The following is a 23531-nucleotide window of genomic DNA, read 5'->3' on the forward strand; positions in this document are numbered from 1 at the left end:
CTGGAACCCAGCTCCTTCCAGGCCCTCGGAGCCTGACCAACCTTTGCTTTACCTACTGGCCGGCCCCTCGCTCAGCTGCCCCCAGCCAGGCCTCAGGGAGGTGAGTGGGGATGGTCTGGAGCCAGCAGCCGGCAGTTTCTGGAACCATCCAAAGCCTGACGCTCACAGCTGGCCTGTTAAGGGGCTATGAGTGCTGTCCATGCCTGCTTTGGACAGTGGGCATCCACACAGAGACAAGCAGTATTGGGATGCACCTGCTGTCCAGCCAGGGCCACCAGCCAAGGGACGTGTTGCTAGCCCTGTTACCCTCCTCTTTCCCAGCAGGTGCTGAGCTGGGCAGCTGGCAACCTGGAGATCTGAGCCCGACTCTCCACATCAGCCCCGCCCGGAGATGGTGACACATGCCCACCTGGGCATAGAGTCTGGACTGCACCCTCTCTTCTGTGTGTGGCTTGAGGGCTGTGGCCTCAGGGTCAGCCAGCAGGCATGCGGGGTGAACTGGGTCCCGGGTGCCCTGCACTGACAAGGTCTTGGGACACTCGACAGGCGGCCACTCTCCAGCAGAGCCCATGATAGGGGCCTGGCCAGGACCCGCCCTAGCACGGGGGCTTTCCAGAACCAACCGACCCGAGTTTACGGCTTCCTGAGAGAACAATGGCGGGAGGGAGCGTGGGACGCCAGCCACGGGCGGCACATCCTGTCCACAGCCTCACAACAGGCTTACAAAATAAACAAGTGTCGCTGTGCTGTCCCAAACAAAACCGAGTTCCTGTCCATAGCGAGCTCTCTGCTGCAGGCTCTGGGACTGCACAGTCTTTCTCTCAAAGGCCCAGCCTCCTGTCCTTGGGGCCTGGACTCCAATCTCAGCTACAAGATCCCAGCCCAAGTCACAGCTCACACAGCCTGCGGCCGCCCCAGCTCCCTAGGCAGCCGCTTCTCCAGGGCACGCCAGCTTGCAGAGTTGCCTGGCCCTGGCAGGAGGGCAGAGGCCAGGCCAAGTTTTCTGCCCTGGGGGTGAAGGGGCCTCGGGCCTGACGCAAGCCCACAGCGGTTCCTGCTTCGGGGAGACAGGAGGTGAGGGCTGGGGGCAGGCAGGTCCTGGCTGAGCAGTTACTGGCCTAGGTCCCTGGGCCTCCTGCCTCAAGTTCCATGGTGGGAAAGAAGGACCAGAACGCTCCCCTTCCCCTCCCTCCCCTACCAAGCAGCAGCCTGGTTGAGTCCATTGCTTTATTCCAAAATATTTTTTTTTATTTTCTTCAAAAACTTTTATTCAAAAGGCAGAAAGGGGAGGTGGGGGACAGAGCGAGAGCTTTCCCTGCCGGTTTACTCCCTGAATGCCCCCCCGACACCCAGGACTGGGTCAGGCTGAAGCCAGGATCCCGGCTCTCAGCCTGGGTCTCCCGTGTGGGTGGCAGGAATCAGCACCTGAGCCATCCCCATCTGCTTCCCATGGTGCACGTCAGCAGGTAGCTGGTTTGGAAACGGAGCCGGGACTCAGGCCAGGCACTTGGCTGAGATGTGGGAGTGCCGAGTGCCTGCCTGACCCCGGGGTTCTCACTGACCATCTTCCCTGTGTCCCTCAGCCCAGGCACAGAAAGGCACAGTCAACAGATGTGGGAATGAGCTCCAGCAGAGAGCGCACAGGACGATGGATGGGCCAGTAGCTCAAGGACTGAGAACTGAGCCACAGCTGAAGCCTGGGTCTCTGGGGAGCCCACGCTTCCCTGAGGAGTCCAGAGACCACCAGACCCTGAGAAGGCTGGGCCCATGGCAGGTGAACCTACACCACAAGGCAGGCCAGGTCCATCAGGGCGCCTGGCCAGGGAACCAGGCCCTCTCCCATCATCCTGCCCTGCCCCGCTCTGCTCCTTTCTGACTCCACCCAGACTAGGTGGGAGGGGGCGGGGCTCAGGAGAGGCGAGCTGGAGCCAGCAGGAGGTGAGTGGCCTCCTGCTGCTCCAGCAAGGCCGCCCTGTGCAGTCAGAGTGTGGGGCCTAGGGGTGGGGAGGGGCACCGCTTTAGCCTGCTCCACCACCTCTGAGATCCTCCCACTGCCCGGGCAGGGGTGGCAGGATGGCCTGCTCAGGACTGGGCAGGGGACAGGGGACAGCTCAGACTCAGCGCTCCTGGCCCTGCAGGTCCTGGCACAGGGAGGAGCTTGGCATACTGGAGACCGGGCTAACTCCGGGCCCGCAGGCAGGCAGGACAGAGCCAATGAACACGAGGCCACATCTCATTAACAGTGATGGCGTTTCATTAAAAACTGGCTCTGAACGGGAAGAACACACGCAGGAGGCCACCCTGACCTCCCCTGCTCCCTGGAATGTCCCGCTGAGCGACCAGGGCGCTGAGCTCTGGGAGACACCGGAGGCCGTGGCCTGCCCTGGCACATGCCCCGCTGGGGACAGGTCACCGAGGAGCAGAAGCCCGAGCACACTGTGTACCCCCGGGGACAGGAAGCCCCACCCAAGCCCCAGGCCCAGCAGAGCTCTGGGACACGCATGGCCCACTCTGCTGAGAGGGCGATGGTGGATGCTGGCTCTGTGTGCAGAGGCCCAAGGAGGCCATGACCTGGCCAGGCCCTTCCTGGGAAAGCAAGAGGGCGGAAGTCTGGGGCCTGGCAGGGATCCAACTTGTCCCCATAGAGCTGGCAACCGGAAGAGGCTCAGGAGGGGCTAACGTCAGCACACCCCAGACTTATGGGCTCTCCTGCCCAGCATCCCTCTCCCAGGAGGCCCATGACAGCGGCCACCCTGAGCGCAGGGACCTGCCACCCTCAGCCCAGGCCCAGGCCAGCTGGGCCCTCTGTCCCATGCTGGGTTGGCAGACTCGGAGGGACAAGGGAGACACCCTCCCAGAGCTGCTGCCCCCAAATCCAACCCCTCCTTGGGGCCGGGCTCCTGGCTAGCCAGGAACCCCACACTCACTCTCCTCTCCATGCCGACATGAGCTGTGCCAGTGTGGGCTCCTGCTCCTGTGGTGACCTCTGCTTGACCCCTGAGCCTGGGAGAAAGGGAGCAATGCAGTGTAGGGTCCCGGGGCTCGGTGTCCCCTCCCCTCCCTCGGAGATTTCATTAAAAAACAGCCCTGGACATGAGAAGCATACCCAAGGAGGCCACCATGGCATCCCACCAGGCACCCTCCACTCACACAGGCAGGAGGGCCTCCAGGCCCAGCCCGGCACCAGCTGGGGGTCAGAAGAGGCTGGGGGCGGCCTGGGCAGGAGCATCGTGATCCCGGATGTACTGCAAGATGTCCATCTCGTCCATGGCTTGGATCTGCTGCTGCTGCTTCAGCTGCCCAGCCACGGCTTCCGGGGGGCCTGCTTTGGGGGGCAGTGCTGGTTTTCTGGGCAGTGCTGGCTTGGCTGCCACTGGTGGCTTAGGCTTGGGCTTGGGCTGGGGCTGGGGCTCAGCCCCCAGCTTCAGAATCTGGTCCAAATCCTCTTCCACTCTGAGGGACCAAAGGGAGCAGCCCTGAGCATGGTCAGCCCCTGCAAAGGGAGCAGGAGCCCTAGCAAGGCCACACCCTATGCTGGGCAGCCGCAGGGAACCAGCAAGCCCACCCTAAAGGTGCTGCCCCTGCAGCCCCTTCAGAAATGGCCGCCACTGCCACTGTCACTGCGGGCGGCTCTGTGCCCAGCACCTCGGACGCATGACTGCGCTCCACCCTCAGAGCCCCTGGCAGACAGGAAGGGGAGCCACAGGGGGCGAGGGGCCAGCAGAGGGGACGCTAAGTGGCAGCACCTGAGCCAGATGTCTGAACGCAAGAGGCCAGGGCCTCGTCCCACCCAATTTCAGCCGGAGAACGAACGAGGGGCTCTGAGTCACTGTGGCATGGGGTCTGCTACAGGCAGGGCCACCAAGGCTCGGACACAGCCCGGATGGGTGGGGCCAAAGGCTGCAGCATGGCGCTGGTCCCAGAGAATGGTCCCCAGGGACACTGGCAGGAAGGGATGCCCTGTCCACAGCTCACCACAGCCCCTCTGGCCTGGGGAAGCTCCTGGTGGAGGAACTTGGTTTCCAGGGAGCAGGTGCACAGCCAAGGTCACACAGCCCACTGTACCCACTCCACACCATGCTGGCCACGGCCCGGGAGTCCACCTGTGCTAACTCGTCTCGTCCCAGAACACTGCCTCATCTCCCAGATGTGAACACTGAGGCACAGAGATGAGGGGCCTTGCCCTGCATCCCACAGCTAGCGTGAGGAGCAGCAGGACATGGCCCATGTGTACTTGGTGCTTTAGAGCGTCTGCCATCCTGGGCACCCTCGCAGGTGCCAGCTTCAGGTCAGGCTTTCTGCCTGTGTCTCACGGTTACCCTCACCCACCCTGCATCCTTCAGCCACGCTGGGGCGGGGGGCACGGAAGGCAGACGGCCTGGGGGCCGCGTGGCCCCTCCAAGCTCCAGCCTCCGCAGCTGTCATATGGGGAGGGCAGCCCTGCCAGGCACAGAGGCGCAGCCCTGCAGGTGGAACTGGCTCCTGTTCTGTACCCCACGACTCCCATCCAGTCTTCAGTCTCCCGGTCTGTTGAGCGGGGCCATCTTGCTCTGCCAACTTCCCAGGAATTCCTGCAAGGATCAGCTCAGTCAACAACTGGAGAGCGCTTTATAGGGCGAAGGGCAAAGCGCCCAAGTTGATTTCTCCCCATGGCCACGGGGCCACATGTAGCACGGTGAGATCAAAAGGAGCAGTTGCCTCAATCCCCGTGCAGAGTGCCCCAGCCCCGCCTCTCAGACAAGGGTCCAAGGAGAAGCCAAGGGGGTGGCCAGGGGGCCAGCGCAGGCAGGGACGGCTTCCTGGGGCACTGGGCCTGGCATGAAGCAGGAGGGGAGGAGCGAGCTCTGGAGAAGGCAGAGCAGAGAGCAAGGGTCTGGAGGTGGGGAGGGGACGGTGGGAGGTAGCCGCAGGGTCTGTGCCTGGGCCATGCAGCCGATGGCTGCACAGACGCCAGCAGGGCTGGGAAGGCACAGGAGTAGAGGAGGCGCCTTTCACCAGGGCCACTCTCTGGCCCGCAGGCCTGGCAGAGGCTGTGTGCGTGTGCAGGGGCTGCCTCCCCGCACAGCACCAGCTGCTGAGGGCTGCCCTGCCTGCTCCCAGAGTCACTCTCCGGCACAGCCCGCTCCCCTCGACCGAGAGAATCTGGAGTCCACGTGGACGGCCGAGAAACGAACACAGGTGTCCTCCTGGTCCAGATGCAGCAGGTGCAACCCAGGCCAGGCCTTCACAAAGAGCGGCCACCTTGGGCTCTGGTCCGGTTCAGGAAGCTCCGCCCGAGGACAGGCTGCTCTCGAGTTCCCACCAGGCACACGGCCCTTTCCGGCCCACCAGGGGCAGAAGCTGGCTCCCCCACACCCTCACCAGGAAAAGCTCATGGGGACTGAATTATCCTCGAACAGAGGCCCCTGGGGAAGTAAAGCAGCAGCCCACAGCTTGTTGGCTTCAGACTTCTGCATTATGCTGCTTGGCAAAGCAGCTGAATCCTTGGGAAGGATCGGAACAGAAGCAGGATCTGCTCTGAGGTGGGCGGTTGGTGGGTGGCAGCCACAGTGGGAGGCAGTCCAGTGGCTCGTGGGATGCGGGGACACCCAGGGCACCCCCCCTTTCCAAGCACCCTGTTACCATTGGGCTCCCTGGGTCACGACTAACAACAGGTTTCATGAATGCCAAGTCCAAGGCCCCTCTTTGCCAGGCCCAGCCAGGGAGAAGTCAACCCGTGAGATGCCAGATCAAGATCAAAGGTCGGTCCTGTGTGGCCGAAGCCCCGCTGGGCTCCGCCCCTGCTGCCCGGGGACAGCTGAGGCCGAGGCCAGTGATGGAATGACCGCAGCGGGGAAGCACGAGTGGATGGGTGCCGCCGGGTGTGTGTAAAATGAAGAGGGTGCAGAGACTCGCCAGGCGCTGCAGGAGGCCGAGAGGCAGCAGCACACAGGAAGGGCCCCGAGGCCCAGCGAGAACCTGAAGCTGCTCACCACCCAGCCACAGGGCCCGTTCAACCCCCACTGCACTGGGCTCTGCAGAACACAGGGCACCAGGTCATGGCTTTAGAACAGATGATGCCACCGAGGTCCCACACGTGCTGCCCCACGGGGACCCGCGCAGCCTGGCCCTGCCACTCCCGGGGGCTGGCGCCAGCATCTGCCTCTCTGTGCCTTGGTTTCCCCCCCTAACAAAAATTCCCGGCCGCTCCCTGCCTGCCAGGATGTCGGGGTGAGAACACAGTGGGAGAGCGAACAGATGCCAGGGACCTCGGGGAGATGGAAATACGAGGAGCTGTCGCGATGACTCAGGCTTGGCGGGTGCCCCACACTGCTAACGAGGGGCACGGATGACAGCCTCCCGGGACGGCACGCCTCGGTGCCACCGTTCCTGGAAAGAGGCAGCTCCACCTCCTGTAGATCGCCCAGCACAGCCCTGCGGCGAGGGGCGTGCACAAAGCCAGGCGTGTACCGAAGCCAAGGAGAACCTGCAGCCTCTTCTCCAAGGGCTCTGAGAGTCCCCACGGAGAGGGGCGGCCTGCACAGCACGGCAGGAGCTGTGGCCTTGGCCAGGGGACCCCTCCCACAGTCCACTTTCTGAGAAGCACAGAGGACAGCACCTACGTGGGGGCTGCTGTGAGCTCACGCGCTGGGTCTCGCTCACCGACACAGGGCAAGAGTTGCGGGAACGGCAGCCGTCATCTTGGCACGCTGTCTCCTGCCACCTCCTTCCTGCTGATGCCCCCCGCCCGGGCAGACAGGCCAGTGGACAGTACGTCTGTGAGTTGCTCCCTCCAGAGAGCCACGTGCTGCCAAGAGTCCCCAACTCGCTCGTGCCAGCGACCACTGCCCTTGAAGTTATGATTCCATGATCCTCCATGTAAACTATCACAATATACAAACTATTACAAAGAAAAAGACTGGTGTGTGCATGAACTTCGCTCTTTCTGGAGCCGGCCAGGCTGCCCTGGGTGAGCAACCCTCCTCCTGGAGCCCTGCACCCCGGAGCCCCCTTGGCCATGCACAGCCACAGCCTCCCATGGGCGCCAGGCCAGGCTCCCTCCCCAGGACGGGTCCCCGGCTTTTCCTGAGCTGCCAAAGCCCCAGTGGGACAGGTGGTACCTGAACAGCTCCTCAGAGGCAGCTCTGGGGCCTGGGCTGGATGTGGGCCTTCCACGCTCATGGGCAGCGGGCAGCAGTAAGGGGTCACCCAGGGGCACGGCCCCACCGAGGTCAGGATCATCGAACAGCTTCAGGGCTGTGGGCAAGGCAGCGGCAGAGTGGTTAGAGGAAGTCGTGGCCCACCCTCAGCGCCGGGTGCAGGGTGAGGAGGGTCAGGTCTGGCTTTGCTGGGCACCTGGGAGAGGGCGCAGCTAGGGACAGGAGGACAGTGGCTCAAAAAGGGCCTGGCTCAGTTTCGAGTCCTTGCAGGCTTTCCTTCTGCCAGCTCTGCACTGGGCCCTCGGTGCAGGCGACAAAACCAGAGGCTCGCGCGGGCTCGCAGCTGGCCGGAGCCCACTTCCCACCCACATGAGGACTGCAGGCTCCAGGAACTCCAGATGTAACCCAGGCAACACAGCCAGCCATCTCCTCTGCTGAGGGGTGCTAGGAACACATGTGTAGCCGCAGAATGTTCCAGACTGTGGGGACACGTGTGAGGCTGGGCTTCTCCAGAGGCAAATCTCCATCAGCCTGGTCTCTAGCTGACCCGAGCACAGCAGGGGGCACTCTTGCACCCTGTTTGTGCAGGATGGGTCCAACGCCCGCTGGGTGACACAGCCGGTCACTGAGCCCACACCAGAGCGAGGGGGACACACCCTGGGTACTTACGGTCCGTGGGAGGCTCGTCCTCCATGCGGCCCTGGGAGGAGACCTTCCCACCAGGGCTGAAGAGCCCCTGGTCAGGGTCCACCTCCTCATCGAAAATGGTGAGCCGGGGCCGGGGCCGCTGCGAGGGCTGGGCCTTCGCCGCCACTTCCGGGCGCTTCTTGGGTTTCTTGGAGCTGGAGAATCAGAGACAAAACACAAAGGTGAGAATTTCTCCTAAGAGCCCAGCTGGCCTCCTTGGCCTACACAGGCACCAGGCCTGGCTAGGGACCTATGGGACACCGAAGAGTAGAGAAGACCGGGACTGAAGGGGGCCCCAGGAGGGCCTGGAGGGGCCAAACCAGAGTAACCCAGGTGGAGTCAGAGAGGCTGTCCCCTGATCTCAGGCAGCAGGGCAGGGAGTTGAAGGGACACTACCGTGATCGGATGACAGAGTGGTGAGACACTTGTTACCGCCAGGGGCCGCATCTGTGCTGGGGAAGTGGCCACGTTGGGAAGAGCAGGTGTCTCGAGTGGACCCCGACAGCTCAGCTCGCTGCAGAGTCACGGGCCAGAGAACATGCTCTGCTTCCAAAGGCCGGGGAGCACCTGGTCCAGCACCCAAGGGCCAGGGCAGAGGGCCACACTCCACAGCAGCCAGGGCTGGGCCAAGAGCCGAAAGCAGCAGGTGAGTCCCTTTTGCCCACCCAGCCTTTGGAGTGGCATGGCCGCTGTCCTAGCACGCGCCGGGGGGCAGCCCTCCTTCAGGACACCCCTCTGGGACTCAGTCCTGCTCAGTTCTGCCACCCCAGGGCCCACTGCACCCCGCAGGCCCTGCTGGGGGGAAGCCCTGGGGGGCCGGGGAGTGGGCGTGGCAGCCAGCGACCTCGCTTGCTCGTGTTGCCAGGTACTCCCGAATGGCGCCCGTCACCACGAGCGATACCGCCGTGAGCTGGTAAATGAGTCAGCGACCGTGGTTTTATTTTAACAAGCTGAGCCAATCCCTGCTGCTGATGCCCACGTTAGCCATTCAGGGTTCCTGCAAGCGATGACAATAAGCTTCTTACTGGAAACGGGAGCTCCACGGGCCCGTCTGCCTGGCGGGCAGTTCCACTGCGCTGAGGTCACCGTCTGAGCTCATGCTGCCAACACTGGGTGGCAAAACTGTGCCGCGAGACTGCTGTTGCCCTCAGCGTAACCCAGATTAAACCATGGCGACAAAAATGACAGGGTGGCCCGGGGGCTGGAGGGCAGAGTGCTGGGCGGCAGCCATTCCCACGGTCTGGAGTCCAGCGGGGGAGACTCCAGGCACCCGCCTCCAGCTGCAGCTGAGATGGGAAGGCACCCAGCCGCCTCCGGGGCGGCGGCTCCGAGCAGCTGGGCTCTCCACTCCTAGGGGGTGGAGCTGTGCTCAGGGCTCCAGGCTCCTGCCTGTCCCCTTGTGAGCAGGCAGGGTGGTGCGGGACGGTTCTCGGGGAGAAAGTGGCACCTTACAAAGGCAGTAAAGGCCTCAGTGACAGGGGCCGAGCCCAGAGCCCCACCCTCCCAGTCCCTGCACTCTCCGTAGCACAGGGCACCAGGGCTAGGCCTCAGCACCACCCCTGGCCCCGCCTGTGGCAGGGGAGCCTCAACATCGGCCCTAACAGCAAGTGTTTGCAGAAGTATCGGCTAAGCCCCTCTCCCCCTCTGAGGAGCCAGGGCTCAGCTGCTCTTATGGGGACGTTTCTCCTTTGTTCTCACTCACTAGAGAACCAGCTCCACTCTCGTAACTCCTGGGCAGGGGCAGCAAGCAAAAGCCATGGTCCCAGCAGGCATGGCCCTGACCAAGACCTCCTAAGCCAGAACCCCGTGCATTTGAATCTGTGCAATGTCACGGTCAGAGGGATCTGGCAGGTGTGTGCCCGGCCCCATTGCTCATGAGCTCTGCCCAGCTGCGAAGGGTGGAGAGCCTCCAGCTCAGAAACAAGCAGGTCCCTCCACGGCTCCCACAGAGCAAACACGAGTCCTACCCAGCCCATGGGCCCCACAGGGTGGCCAGTGAGAGGCTCAGGAGCTCAGAGATGGGCATCTGAAGAACCCAGGCAGCAAGAAGGGACAAGCACTGCGAATCCTGCCTGGAGAAGCCGCACACGTTTCAACGACGAGCTCTTTACACCGACTCCAGTCCTGACCACACAAGTGGGGTCTGACTGTCCAACACGTAATGGCCTTGTCTGTCTCCCTGGGGACACCTGTGATCTCTTATTGAACTGCAGTAAAGTGCATGTCCATCGCAAGAGGCTGCTCCGCCTGCTGCCATCTGTAGCCACCCCATTCCTGGGCCACCCTCTCCCCGCTCTCCACACTCAGCTGAGACAAAGAACAAGCAGGAAGCATGGCAACTCCGTGCCGGCCCTGATCGGCCCTGGAACTTAAGGCTCTGGGGACTCAGCAGTGTGCCTGGGCCAGAGAAGATGCCCAAGAACTGGAGGAAAGGAGGCACGGATGGGGCAGATGGACAGCAGGAAGGCAGGCTGGACGGCTCATGGAAAGGGGAGAGTCGAGAGGCGGCGTGGACAGAGGGTTAATGGGTAGACGATGGAAGGAAGGACAGACAGAGAAGGTGACGGCGCATCTCCAATTCAGACTCGTTTCTTCTTTTGCTCCAGGGAGCAGGAGAAACGAGTGAAGAGAGGCTCCCGACCTGTCTCACCCCATGCTTCTATGTGGAAAGCCCCTCCACTCTGATGTGCCTCCTCCAAAGATCTTGTCAGCCAACTGGTCACCCCACCAGCTCAGGTCATCCTGCAACAGCTCCCTTCCTCCCTCCAGGTAGCTTCTACGACCTGCACCTGCTGAGTACCTCCCACATGCACCACCTGTGCTGGGTGACGTGGGCAAAGATAAGTAAGACTTAGCTCAGCACCAAGCAGTCACAGATGCACACACATAGGGCACAGGAGTCAACCAGGGCAGGCAGGAGAGTGTCTAAGGCAGAGAGGGAAAGGCAAGCCGCTCTGCGGGGGTCTGCAGGGGTCCTGACTAGGTCGTGGATGGGAACAGGTGCCCCTGCATGACAAGGCTCCCTTACATGTAAGGTAGGGACAGCACTGGGAAGGGAGGGCTGGTGGGCTCAGACCCTTGTGGAAGCTTTGCTCTTGGTTGTGGCCCGCCCTGGGGAGTAGAGCACTGTCCGGGGCAGATGAGGCCAGCGAGAGCTCCGGAAGGCACGCGTGCGTATCATCTGGAACAGGTCCCAGGACTCCACGGCAGAGGGAAGTGTGGAGGAGAATGCGGGGTCCCTGACCGCCCCTGACCACAGTGGCAGGGTCAGCCATCTCACAAGGAAAGTCACTCGGTCTCCAAGCCGGAGTGTCCCCTCGCTCCTGCCCATAGGCGCACGCACACACACACACGCACGCACACACACACATGCACGCACACACGCATGCACACCCACGCACACTCACATGCACACACATGCACACACACACACCCCGTGCGCTGACTGGAGACAAAGCCCCTCGCAGAGGCGACCAGGATGCCCTCTTCTCCCTCCACCGAGACGAAGGCCGACAATGCTGATGCTTTTGTCACCAGGGGCACAGTGACAGCAAACGTACTGCACACACCTCCAGCTCCTGCTTCCTGGGGTGCACAGGGGTCACGTGACTTGGCAAGCTCCCGGGAGCCCCATGAGTCCAGCCCAGCATAGGTTGTAGGAGGTGGGCAGGGGGCTCCTGGGTGAGCACAGGTGTGTGTAAGCGTGTTCACACTGCATGAACACGTGAACAGGGGCAGACACCAGCTTCCCCACGGCTTGTGCCTGACAAGATCAGAGGCGCAGGCCGGGTCACATTCTGCAGGCGGCATGTGTGCCGAGAGGCGGCAGCTGCTGTGGCTGACAGCTTCAAAGCTCCCGTGGGCCAAGGAGCAGTCCTGTTCCCCATGGCGCAGGCATGTTCTGGTGACAGCGATGACTGACACGAGAGCACCCGCCCCTCGGCCACCCAGGAGGCCCATGGCACTGTTCCCGGGTGCACCTGCTACGGCAGACTGTGCGTGGGCACCAGCCGCCCCGGACCTGGGTGAACATGAGAAGCTGAGGCCACTCCAAGAGCTGGTTCAACACAGTCTAAACAGAAGACAGGACACACAGACATGACCATGACCTACGTAGACACGACCGTGGCCTGCACAGCCTGGGTGACGGTTAACCTATCGCAAACGTCAACCTCCTATCTGATTGTGCAACTTTCCTGTGTAAATAAAGCACTTTGCACATTTGTGTCTTAAATTCAGCTTTTTTTTTTCCCACTAAAGAAAATTCTGAGGGTCAATAAATACACCTCTGGAATCCACTCCGGGTGGTGCTATTCGCAGCGGCACCAAGCAGCAGGGCGTCCCTGGAAGAGCAGCACAAGGTACGAGCTGCCCCAAGGGTTCAGGCTAGTCTTGCTGGACAGGAGCTTTGCAGAAGGATGGGCAGAGTTGTAACAGCTGCGCTCCAGGCACAGAACCGCCCTGGGCCTATGAGAAGTGCTAACACCAGGGCAGGGGGCACAGGCGGGGGGGAAGTCGGCACCCCCCACAGGGTGTGTGGAGGCTGTGGCCTCTGCAGAGGGAGGTACAGAGGGGGGGCCTGTAGGAGAGCCAGGGGGCAACCTGGCGGTCACAGACTCCTTGCAATCAGCTTCTCTATCAGTCAGTGGGAAACAGCAGGCCACGGACACCAGAGTGCTGAGCAAAGAGCAAACTGAACCTGAGAGCGCGCCAGCTTTCTAGACAGAGCGCTCCCTTTCTCCCCTTTGCCCCGGCCTCTGCTCCACAAAGAAACAGGCCCTGAGAACTTCGGCCACCGACCTGCTGGGACCAGAACCTAGGACCGCGGCCTCCACCTCTGCTCCAGGGGGACCAGAGGCTGGGTTTCCTGACTGCCCAGCGACTTTGAAAGCGCAGGGTAGGCCGGCGCCGCGGCTCACTAGGCTAATCCTCCGCCTTGCGGCGCCGGCACACTGGGTTCTAGTCCCGGTCGGGGCACCGATCCTGTCCCGGTTGCCCCTCTTCCAGGCCAGCTCTCTGCTGTGGCCAGGGAGTGCAGTGGAGGATGGCCCAAGTGCTTGGGCCCTGCACCCCATGGGAGACCAGGATAAGCACCTGGCTCCTGCCATCGGATCAGCGCGGTGCGCCGGCCGCAGCGCGCTACTGCGGCGGCCATTGGAGGGTGAACCAACGGCAAAAGGAAGACCTTTCTCTCTGTCTCTCTCTCACTGTCCACTCTGCCTGTCAAAAAAAAAAATAATAATAATAATAATAATAAAAAAAAAAAAAAGAAAGCGCAGGGTAAAGGGCCCTCGCCCAGGGCCTCTCGGAAAGTAGAGCTGAGGCAGGGGACACACACATGTGCACGCGCACGCACACACACGAAGAGGCAGGCGCTGCCCCTGCGACAGCCGTGCCGTGCCACTTCCGTCTGTCCAACAGGCTTGGGTTCCGCATGAAATCTCTCTTGTAGCAAAGACTTTGCTGCTGGATGTATGGTGGAAACTGCCCTCCCATCTGTCGCCCTTATCAGCGCAGTCACTCACCCAGACCAGGTGCAGTGACCTGGATGGGGCAACTTGGTCGCTGAAATGCACCTGTGACCACTCGACAGGCCCAGGGTGTAGCCCGAGGGCGGCGGCGTCACCTGCCTCCTGCATTCCTCACTGCTTTGCTCCCAGTGTAGGCCAGGGCTATGTGCGTTGGAGGTACAAGGTGAGGTAAGGACAGCGAGTCCCTGCTCAGGGCCCCCGCAGAGAACCAGGGAACTCCTCTGGCAGGAGGCTGCGTGGAATGGGGAACCCACGGGGCAGCAGGCAGAGCGGGGAGCAGAGAGGAAAGGGAGCCCCCCCAGCCCCACACAGCCCTCCCTCCTTGGCACCCACTCGCCCGCCATTCTCCACGCCTCTTTCCCTCTGGGCGTCTCCGAGACCTTGATGGAATCTGGTTTCCGGGGTTTCTCAAACACGAACTTGCATGGGAATCAGCACAGAGTCTAGGCCCCTCCGTGGTCGGAGGGACCTGGGAATCTGCATCTCCTCCAAGCTCCGGGCTGGGTCAGGCTCCCAGCTGGCCGAGGGCTGGTCTGGGTGCCCAGAGTAGAGCTGGGATGTCGGAGGACCCCAGTCCAGGAGTGACGGCAGCGCCATTTAGCAAAAAGTACCCAAGGGGAGGCAGCTCCTGGCACCTTGGGGGACCACCTTACTTCTGAATCCTGGCTTAGTAAATCTGGGGCCAGCCAGCAGTGTGCCAGGAGCACCCAAAACCACAGAACCATCCCACAGCAACCATTTCATCCAAATGCAGGGAGTAAGATGTTTTTATGCTAGAACACATGGTTGTTGTAAGAACAATAAAGCAAACTCTACACAAAACACTATGAAAAAACAACACTGCAGAGACAAACCCAGCATCGCCACTTGAGGCCACAGCACGGCCTGCCCCTCCGAGGGAGCCAGGGGAGCCTGGCCAGGGCACATTCACACAGGAGCCAGCCTGGCTCAGCCCACCCCGTGCAGCTGGGTCCTCGGCTGAGACCTCAGAGACCTGGAGGCGGCTCCTTGGGACAGGGAAGTGGGCAGGGGCAGCCTTGGACAGGCAGGGTTTGGAAAAGCAGAAGTGGCCTCCCAAAAGGAGGAGTCAGCCTTTAAAAAAGCCCTCTGCTGAAGTCCCCAGGGAGCAGGGGGACCTGGCCCCGAGCCCTGTGAAAAGCTCAACAGGAGGGAAGCTCTGCACCTGCTCAAGTCGCTCCAGCTCCTGGCCACGCCCCTCGCAGACACGGACCCTAGGGACCAGCCCAGGGGCCCAGGGAGCCGTGTGTTTACCAATCCGCACCAACCAGTGCATGAGCTGAGAGAAAGCAGAAGAGGGAACAGCACACGCGGCACAAGCCCAGGCTGGCACGGAGACGCCAGCCCTCATCGGCACACATGGAGGGAGCAAGGCCCTTGCCCCACGTGGTCAGTGCTGCCACACGAGCCGCGTGTTCCTGGTCACCAGTGCCTGGCCCCCAGAAGGTGGACCTGCGAGAGCTGAACTTCAACTTGCTCAGAGCCGTGCAGTCTCTGAGACAGGAAGCTAAACACAAAAACGACCCCGGGGAGGAGCAGACAGAGCACTGAGTGACAAGGCAGAGCGACAGCAGCCGCCCGCGCGGCGTCTGCAGGTAGTGGGATGGCGCAGGGACCGAGGAAAATCCCAGGGGATGCGGCAAGCAGCAGTGTTGGGAGGGGCTGGGGCCAGGCTTTCCTACTGTGGAGTGCTGTCTAATTAGGCGTCACAGAGCCCATCTTTCCCCTAATCAAAGCCCGGCTGGAAAGACAAAGGAACGCAGGGCCAGCCCGGGCTCTGCTTTGTGCTGGCAACTCCCACCCTTCCAGGCAGCTCTGCGGTGGAGCCACAGCGCCCCACCGTGGCCGTGGCTGGGAAGGACCGAGGCCTGGCACACGCACCAACCCCAAAGTGCATTTTCCTACCCCAAAAAGAAGCCGCTTCGCTAGGTGCCTCCTGCAGCTAGAAGCTGGCGCGGGCCGGGCTGTCTGTCTCCATTTGGCACCGCGTGTGGTTACTCAGAAAAATGGGAGCATGAGCGCCAACAACACCTTCCCCTCAGCAGGACAAGGGCCCGACAGGGGCCGCGGCTGATCAGGAGTGGCTGTTACGGGCCTCTCCCTGCCCTCCCAGCCCCCTCCCTCGGGGCCACCTGGGGCCCGACTCTGGGGTACACCACGCGCCCAGGCACTCTAGGATGCTGACTCCCAGCCCTGCTTCTGCAGCGGCTCCCCGAGACCTGGGCGCCTTTCCTCCGTGTGGACCCCCGCCCCACCACGCTGGTCTCATGGCCCCTGCACCCCCCACCCCCACCCCAGGCAAGAGTCTGCGCACAGCAGGCAGAGCCCTCAGGGCTGCCTCCTGCAGGCTGTTCAGGTTGAATTTACCTCTGGTTTACTCCCAGTCAATCAGCTCTACCTCCTTTCTGGAGCAGCACCCACAGACAGGCATCCGTCCCCCGTGGACCCAGGCCTCCAGTGGATGGCTGAGATGCTCCTGTCCCAGAGGGGAGGAGGGCCCCCAGGTGTGGGTGGGCCCCGGCTCCGCAGGACAATGGGGACATGAAGACAGCTGACCGCTACCGGCCGTGTCCACTGTTGGAATTTTCACAGGAGCCCTAAGCTGTAGGTGCTGCCAGGACCCTGGTCTCACTGGGGAAAGCTGAAGGGAAGAGGAGCAGGCTGGGGTACAAGGCTGCGCAGGCAGAGCCGGGATTCCAGCCCCACCAGCCCGGCTCCTGGTCCCAGGGTCACACATGGCGCCCATCCCAGCAACAGCATCCTCAGTTGTTGGGTCTCCAGCAGGGCAATTGGCCTCTGTGGGCTTCAGGGTCTTTAATCTGTGAAATGGGACAGTAACAGCAGCTTGCAGGGCAGGGACCAATGAGACTTGGCCTGCGTGGTACAGAGCACAGTGCTCAGCACGCAGTAGGTACTCAGTTCCAGGCTGGCGCTGCAGGCTGGCGCTGCGGCCACTGCTTGAGACACCAGCATCCCATATCAGAGGGCTGGTTCGAATCCCAGTTACTCGGCTCTGATCCAGTTTCCTGCTAACATGCCTGGGAAGACAGCAGACGATGGCCCAAGTGCTTGGGTCCCTGCCACCCAACGTGGGAGACCCAGTTCCTGGTTCCTGGCTTTGGCCTGGGCTGACCCCGGCCTTTGTGGCTATTTGGGGAACGAATCAGTGGATGGAAGATCTCTCTCTCCCTCTCTGTGTCACTATTTCAAATAAATAAAATAAATCTTAAAAACAGATATTAGCCCCATTTTTGTTCAGGCCAAGAAGAAAAGAGTGAAGGTGCTGGAGTGGCCCTCAGAGAGCCTATTTCCTTCTGGTTGCCATGCCCCGCCCAAGCCTCTGAGCCCGGTCCACGGGCAGGCCCTGGGAGCACGTGTGGCCCCACAGGCCCTTCTCCTGGCCTTGGCCCTAGACCCCGCCCTGCCGCAGGGCAGCCCACGGAGCAGGGGCTCAGGAGCAGCCGCTGACCGGCTGAGGGCAGCTGGAGGGCCGGGCAGAGGGAAGGGACAAGGAGGTGAGGGAAGCAGGACACCACCCGGGAGGGATCCGCAAGACCTCGGCTGGCCAGTCAGGGGGTGTGTGCACACCTGCGTGGATGTGTGCAGGTGCACGCGTGTGTGGAGCTGTGTGTACAGTAAGGGGGCACAGCCCACTGGCTAGGGCAGCCCAGCTCACTGCCTCCTGGTAGCATATGCAGTCAGCAGCGATGAGCCACGGGTCTCCTTCACCCACAAGACTCACAGGGCCCTGCACCTGCCCTGTGGCGAGGCAGGGCCAGGAGCAATTCGCCAGCTTCATAGCCACAAGTCAGCCCGCTGGAGGAGACCCCGGCTTCCCAGTAGAACAGCCTGAGCCGCTGAGCTGTCATGGGGGCAGCTCTGCCAGGCCTCAGTACAGAGCCCCGGTGTGGAACACTCAGTAACCAGGGAGGAGCACGCAATTCCTGAGCCCAGGCCCTGAGACCCAGCACTGCCGGGGGCATGCAGAGAGCCAGTCTCCACAGCAGGCCAGGCCAAGGTCGTGACCCTGACCCTGTGAGCAGGTGGCCCAGAAGGCAAAGGAATTCTCTGACTCCCTGGGGGAGGGAGGGAGGGCAGGCCTGTCTCCAGAAAGCTGGAATGAGGTCAGGAGGGGGGTCCTGGAGACGAGGGGAGACTTACCGCAGGATGCCGAGGGGATCCAACACCTCCTCCTCTTCCTCCTCCTCCTCGTCCAAGGCCTTCTCTGGCTCCTCGCCCTTCAGGCCCAGGATGGGCGGACCCTCACCTGCCACTCGTCCCTGCTGCTCAAAGAAGTCAAAAGCCTCCTCGTGGTCCCCGGCCTGGCTGTCTGGGTCACGGTCAGAGGGCTCTCTGCTGCCGAGACCCGCAGCCCCTGGCGATCTGGTGCCTGCAGAGGAAGACAGACAGGGGCCTCGATACCCACCCAGGGTGGAGGAGGCGCCTGGCCACACCGCACCCTCCCGTGCTGGGGTCTACGGCTCGGGCCCCCTGCAGCCGCCTAGGACCACAGTCTGCCTGAGCCAGGATGGTGGGTGCAGGTGGGCAGGAGGTGACAACCATTCTGTGTGTGTGTTGGGGGAGGGCAGGCAGGTGTCTGCTACTGGCCCCCGAAGCTCTGGGCCCCGGAGCCTGCGTGCACTGCGGGGACGGCCAAGGGCACGTCCACTGGGCAACTCCAACAGGCCGACACACTTGACAACCGTGACGGCTGTGGGGCACGGCAGGGGGCTCTACCAGACCAGCCACAGGTGGAGACCTGCTCTGAGAGTCTGCGTGGCTAGACCAGGAAGGGACGAGTGCAGAGGGAGTGCAGGGAAGGTTCCAGAACAAAGTGTGGTCACTCTGTGGCCAAGTGGCTTAAATCGGCACTTTGTGCATGGTCCGCAGCCGGGTGGCCACGGTGAGGTCAGCACGCAGCAGCCTCGTACCGCCAGGCCCTCTGAGCCCCTACGTGTCTGTGAGTGGCCTTCTGTGGGAGACTGGGAACGCCCAGAGCGCCTGAGAAGCAGGGGCTGAGACTTCTTGTTTGTCTCGCTGCGCGGACTGGGCAGTGTGTCTTTCAAAGTGCCCACTTTTTTGTTGTTGTTGTTCTTAAAAAAAAAAAAAAAACACTCTGTAGGTAAAGAGCTTAGGACCTGTGTGGCTCACAGGCCCGTGACACTGTGGGTCCCCTTGGCCGCTGTGCAAACACCACGGACAGTTCACAAACCACAAAGCTGGTGAGAGACTCTAACAAGGAACCCCAGGACACAGCAGCTATGGACGGCGGACCCCCGCCCCCCAACCTGCTCTCTCCAGAACAGAAGGGGTCGGGACACCGTGAACATTTCTTCCAGCTGTGTCACCATCCAGGCAGCCCCAGGGGCAGGCAGGGAGGAAGGGCTGTGGTCTTGGAACCCGCAGGAGCAGGAAAGACCCGTGTGAGGGGCACAGGTATGGAAGAAATCTGGGCTCTGTGGCCCTGTCCTGCCCAGGCCTCCTGTGCCTTCGCTGGTTTTGCTTTTACTCCTGGCCCCTCACTTCTTACAAATTGCTACATGGAGCTGGCATTGTGATACAGTGGGTTAAGCCACTGCTTGTGATGCTGACGTCCGATATGAGAGTGTTGGTTCGAGCCTTGGCTGCTCTGCTTCCGATGCAGCTCCTTGCTAAGGTGCCTGGGAGAGCAATGGAAGCTAGCCCAATTGCTTGGGGCCCTGCCATCCACATTGGGAACTCCTGGCTCTTAGCTTGGCCTGGCCCAGCCCTGGCTGTTGTGCGCGTTTGGAGAGTGAATCGGAAGATGCAAGATCTCCCTGTTTCTTTCTGCCTTTCAAATAAACAGTTTTTAAAAAAGAGAAAATATGGGCTGGAGCAGTGGCGCAGCGGGTAAAGCCACCACCTGCAGTGCCGGCATCCCATATGGGCGCTGGTTTGAGCCCCAGCTTCTCTGCTTCCAGGCCAGCTCTCTGCTGTGGCCCGGGAGTGCAGTGGAGGATGGCCCAAGTGCTTGGGCCCTGCACCTGCATGGGAGACCAGGAGGAAGCACCTGGCTCCTGGCTTTGGATCTGCCCAGCTTTGGCCATTGGGGCCATCTGGGGAGTGAACCTGTGGATAGAAGATCTCTCTCTCTCTCTACCTCTGCCTCTCTGTGACTCTGCCTTTCAAACAAATAAATAAATCTTAAAAAAAAAAAAAAAGAAAGAAAGAAATGAAGCACTGGTTCATCTGCTCTCAACCTTCCCGGCAGATCCTCGCTATCCTGTAGAACCAGGAGGCCCACAGAAGTCAGCAAGGAGTTTCAGTTAGAGCACTGATCTACAGCGGGGCAAAGACAGGCAGGGCTGGTCCGGGCCAAGGCCAGGAGCCGGGAACTTCATCTGTGCTCTCACCTGGGGCCCAAGCACTGAGGCCATCTTCGGCTGCTCTCCCAGGTGCATCACCAGGGAGCTGGATCGGAAGCTCAGCAGCCCAGACTTGAGCCAGCACTCATATGGGATGCTGGCATTGCAACTGGCCGTTAACCCGCTGTGCCATAGTGCCAGCCCACCGAGTGTTCGCAGTATCATTTTAACGTGTGTGTGTGTGAACACAGCATACCTCTTGTGTTCCTGGCCTGCCTCCTGGCTAACCCACGTGGTGTCCCTGAACCTCCCTTCACACAACACAGAGTATGCTTGCTTGTATAAAGCTCCGCTGTTCTGAGCGCTCGACAGAAGCGAGTGCCCCGGCCCCTTCCGGGGGTGGAGCAGCCCCTTTGGCTACCTTATTGCAGAAGCAGTGACTGGTTACCGAGAAGATAAGTGACTTGTCCAGTCACACAGCGAGTAGGTGGCCTGGCCAGGATCTGGATCCAGTGAGCATGCCTCCAGAGTGTCTCTCCTAACCACTGGATGACCCGCCTCTTCGGGTCAGCCCTGGCTGGAGTGGGGGCTTCCGCAAGTGCTCAGAGGCACTGCCCACTCCGGCAGGAAGGAAATGGAAGTGAAAGGAAGGGAGCAGGATTCTTTCTGGGGCTTGGGCTCTACAGGGCTGCTCTGGAAGGGACGTGAACTTGGCTCCGAGACTCTCAGACTGGTATTAAACTTGCACTTCCTGAGTGGGGTGATGCTAACCTAACAATGTACGAGCGACAGAGGGGCTCCTGGAGGGAGCACCAGCAGCTGGCCCCGCCCACCCCGAGGGCACATCTGTGAGGCTGGGACACAGACCCAGGGGCTCCACAGGAACAGGTGCGCCAGGAGGGCCACTGGGGCCGCCACCATTGACAGTGGGGCAGGGGGTCTGTTTGAAGCACCCTACATGTGTCAGCTCACCTCATTCTCACACCCCCTGGGAGCAGGTTCCTTCGCCATCTTACGGAGAAGACAAGGGGTGGATGATGACCACGAGGGCTCCTCATCCCCTTTATGGCAAGGGGCAGGGGGCACTGGATCAGCTCAGCTCTGCCCTGGTGGGGAGCTGCCCACGACCTTCTTTTGGGAGACACAAGCTGAGAGTGAGGTGTCCCTAGGTGCCAGGTCTGGCTATAGGGGTCTGATGTTTCCTGGGCACTGCAGGGCCCCACCCGGGCCTGGTGACAGGTGTGTGTGTGTGTGTGTGTGTGTGTGTGTGTGTGTGTGGGCAGCCAGGCATGGGGCTGCCCAGGAAGGCCACAGTGGGCTGATGCTTTGAAGAATGCTCTGGGTGAGCGCATCTGGCCCCCAGATGATGGTCCCGTGATGACCAGGCCTGCTCAGCCACAATCCGGCCGACAGGTGTCAGGGGGCTGGTGACCTCAGGCTGCAGAGGGCGGCGGTGGGCACATACCCTGCCCAGCCAGAGCAGTGAGGCTGGGGAGACCGCAGGGACGTGGGACGGGGCCTCGGGTACCTAAGAATTCTAGCAGCTCTGGGCTGCTGGCCAGCTCGGCGTCCTCGGAGACCCGGCGCAGAATCTCATCGAACACAGCTCTCCTCTCCCGGATGTCAGAGTCCCCAACAAACAGCACCTTCCGGGGGAGCGGGGGCAGGCTGGCCGCCGTGTAGCGAGCGCTCAGCTTCTGGTAAAACTCCTCAATCTCGCTGTACTTTTTGGAGACCTGGAATGAGAGGAGCACACGGTTTCCTGCATGCACAGTGAGACCCAGCCAGTTGTCCCACCGGAAGGGTGCCCAGGCACGCCTGCCTGCCATCCCCTGCCTGGCTCCCTGCCTCAGTTTCCCTCCCAGGCAGTGATGAATGTCTCAGGGGCCCAAAGGAAAGATGCAGTCATGGTGTGATGCCAGGCACTGACACGGGACCCAGCCCGGCCTGCCACGACCCCTGCCTCCTTTCTGGACACCTGGTAGGCTGACAGTGCACCTTCCTGCCACAGCCGCGTCACCCCCTCTCGGCACAGTCTCTCCAGCATGCTCGCGAGGCAGGCAGCGGCCCTCCAGTCCTGCCAAGCGGTGCAGCCAAAGCTGGTCTCAGCCCTGCCATAGGATCTTTGCATGACGGGACCCAGGTGAAACTACCAAGCTCCTGCTGCTGTCAGCAAGGCGCCGCAGGGCTGGGGCTGGCCCCCGCCCCCGCCCCTCCTAGAGAGCTAAGGGTTTGCATGTCAGCGTTTCCAGCTCTTGCTGCGTCTTCAGTCTGCGATACAGGGACAGCAGGACGGGTTTCGGTGTCACGGGGTTGGCAGCCACATCATGGCTGTGGTCTGTCAGTCTCCTCTCTATGTGCACCCCCACCACACCCACAGCCCCACCGTGCTTCCCCATGCTCCATGGGAGGTCAAGGGTTAGGCACGGGGGACTGAGCAGCTGGACTATACTGGACGTGCCCAGAGCGGGCACACTTGGCTGACCAGCGTCTGCCCCAGCACCCTCACAGGTGCTTGTAGACATGTGACGTTTGACACACTTGTGTCCACAACGGGACACCACGGGAGTCACACAATGGGAGGCACAGGGCACGGGAGCTGTGGCACATAGCGGTCGGCACAGAGGCCCGGCTCTGGAGCTCTCCTGAGAACAGCCCTCAAGGAAAGGCAAGGGATGCTTTCCAGTGATTGGCAGCCTGGCCTCCAGCGGTACTTCTGAGGGACTGCAGGGACTTCGGCCAGGCAGGCAGCAGCGGCAGCAGTGTGGGCTGGGCGCCCCCTGCTGGTCCAACTGCTCCATGCAGGCAGAGTCCACACACTCCACTAAGGCCTGGATTCCAGGAGCCTCGGTCTCCGGCCACTGGCAGGAGAGTGCAAGCAGCAATGGAGACCGAGGGAGACGCACTGAGTGTGGAGGGAGCTGGGGAACCTCACACCGACCTGGTGCCCCTGCGTGCCGGCTCTGCTGGGTGCTGGGCACAGTAACAGCGCCTGGAACCCTGACACCGCGTCATGTTGTGCTCCACCCCAAGTCATACCAGCAGGGCGGCAACCGTCCTACGGAGCCCGCCTTGGACTTACCTACCCTCACAGCTGCATTCCCACTGACAGTCTAGGAAGCCAGCAGCCGAACATCAGCATTGCTGCTTCAGGCACTACCCACCGTGTTGTGGAACGTGCCTTACAGAAAGACTTGCACCACACATTTCTCTTAGAACGCGCTGTCTCTTTTAATGGGTCCCCAGAGCTACGCGATACAGTTTCCCTTTTTGCCTTGGCCGCCAGGAGATTCAGAACCAACTGCAGCAAGTTGCTCCTACCACCACCTCAGGACTAGCTTTTACCTTTATCCTGACCCTCTGCAGCCCCAGGCCCCAGCCAGCAGCCCCAGGCCCTTCCAACAAGAGACCGAGGAGTAATGATCAGTGCATGACCTTGTCTACTCCCGAAACTCCCTCCCCAGCTCCAGCCCCCAAGGCCCGGCTCTCCTCCTCTGCCTCTCCCTGACTCCTGCTGGCACCCCAGGGTTCCTTCTTCATTCTCCAGGCAACTCCGTCCACCCCCAGACTGTGAAAATCACCTCCCAAACCCTGCCTCCGTCCTGAGTGCCGGCCATGGGGTGGACACTCAAGCCCCGCCCCTCAGACCTGCGCTCCGCTTCCTCGGCCTTCCTCACGCCAGTCAGGGAAGCAGCACGCTTGATGCACACCACGCTCCATGCACGCCACACTCCCTTCCTCGCCAGCTGTAGCTGTTCTGCTCCAAGTCCTCCCCGGCCTCGTAACTCGGTTCCCTGTCCTCGGCCTTGTTCCTTCCAATCCAGCTCCAC

General features: G+C 61.7%; 1 protein-coding gene across 2 annotated transcripts in view; it reads right to left on the minus strand.

Moving 5' to 3' along the window:
* Nucleotides 1–564: 564 nt before the first annotated feature.
* HS1BP3 (HCLS1 binding protein 3) overlaps nt 565–23531 on the minus strand; it is a 28426-nt gene continuing 5459 nt past the window's right edge. Inside the window, exons 3-8 of one of the 2 annotated variants that reach the window (XM_062209021.1) lie at nt 21230–21437; nt 17537–17765; nt 7809–7981; nt 7101–7236; nt 3151–3453; nt 565–3003 (exon numbers count right to left, since the gene is read on the minus strand). In XM_062209021.1, the coding sequence (XP_062065005.1) occupies nt 3195–3453; nt 7101–7236; nt 7809–7981; nt 17537–17765; nt 21230–21437 (1005 nt within the window). In that variant the 3' untranslated portion in view covers nt 565–3003; nt 3151–3194. Of the gene's footprint in view, nt 3454–7100; nt 7237–7808; nt 7982–17536; nt 17766–21229; nt 21438–23531 lie in introns of both variants that reach the window. The other variant, XM_062209020.1, reaches the window with a different exon arrangement.

The sequence above is a fragment of the Lepus europaeus genome, chromosome 13, assembly GCF_033115175.1.
Source record: "Lepus europaeus isolate LE1 chromosome 13, mLepTim1.pri, whole genome shotgun sequence".
Taxonomy (NCBI): Eukaryota; Metazoa; Chordata; class Mammalia; order Lagomorpha; family Leporidae; genus Lepus; species Lepus europaeus.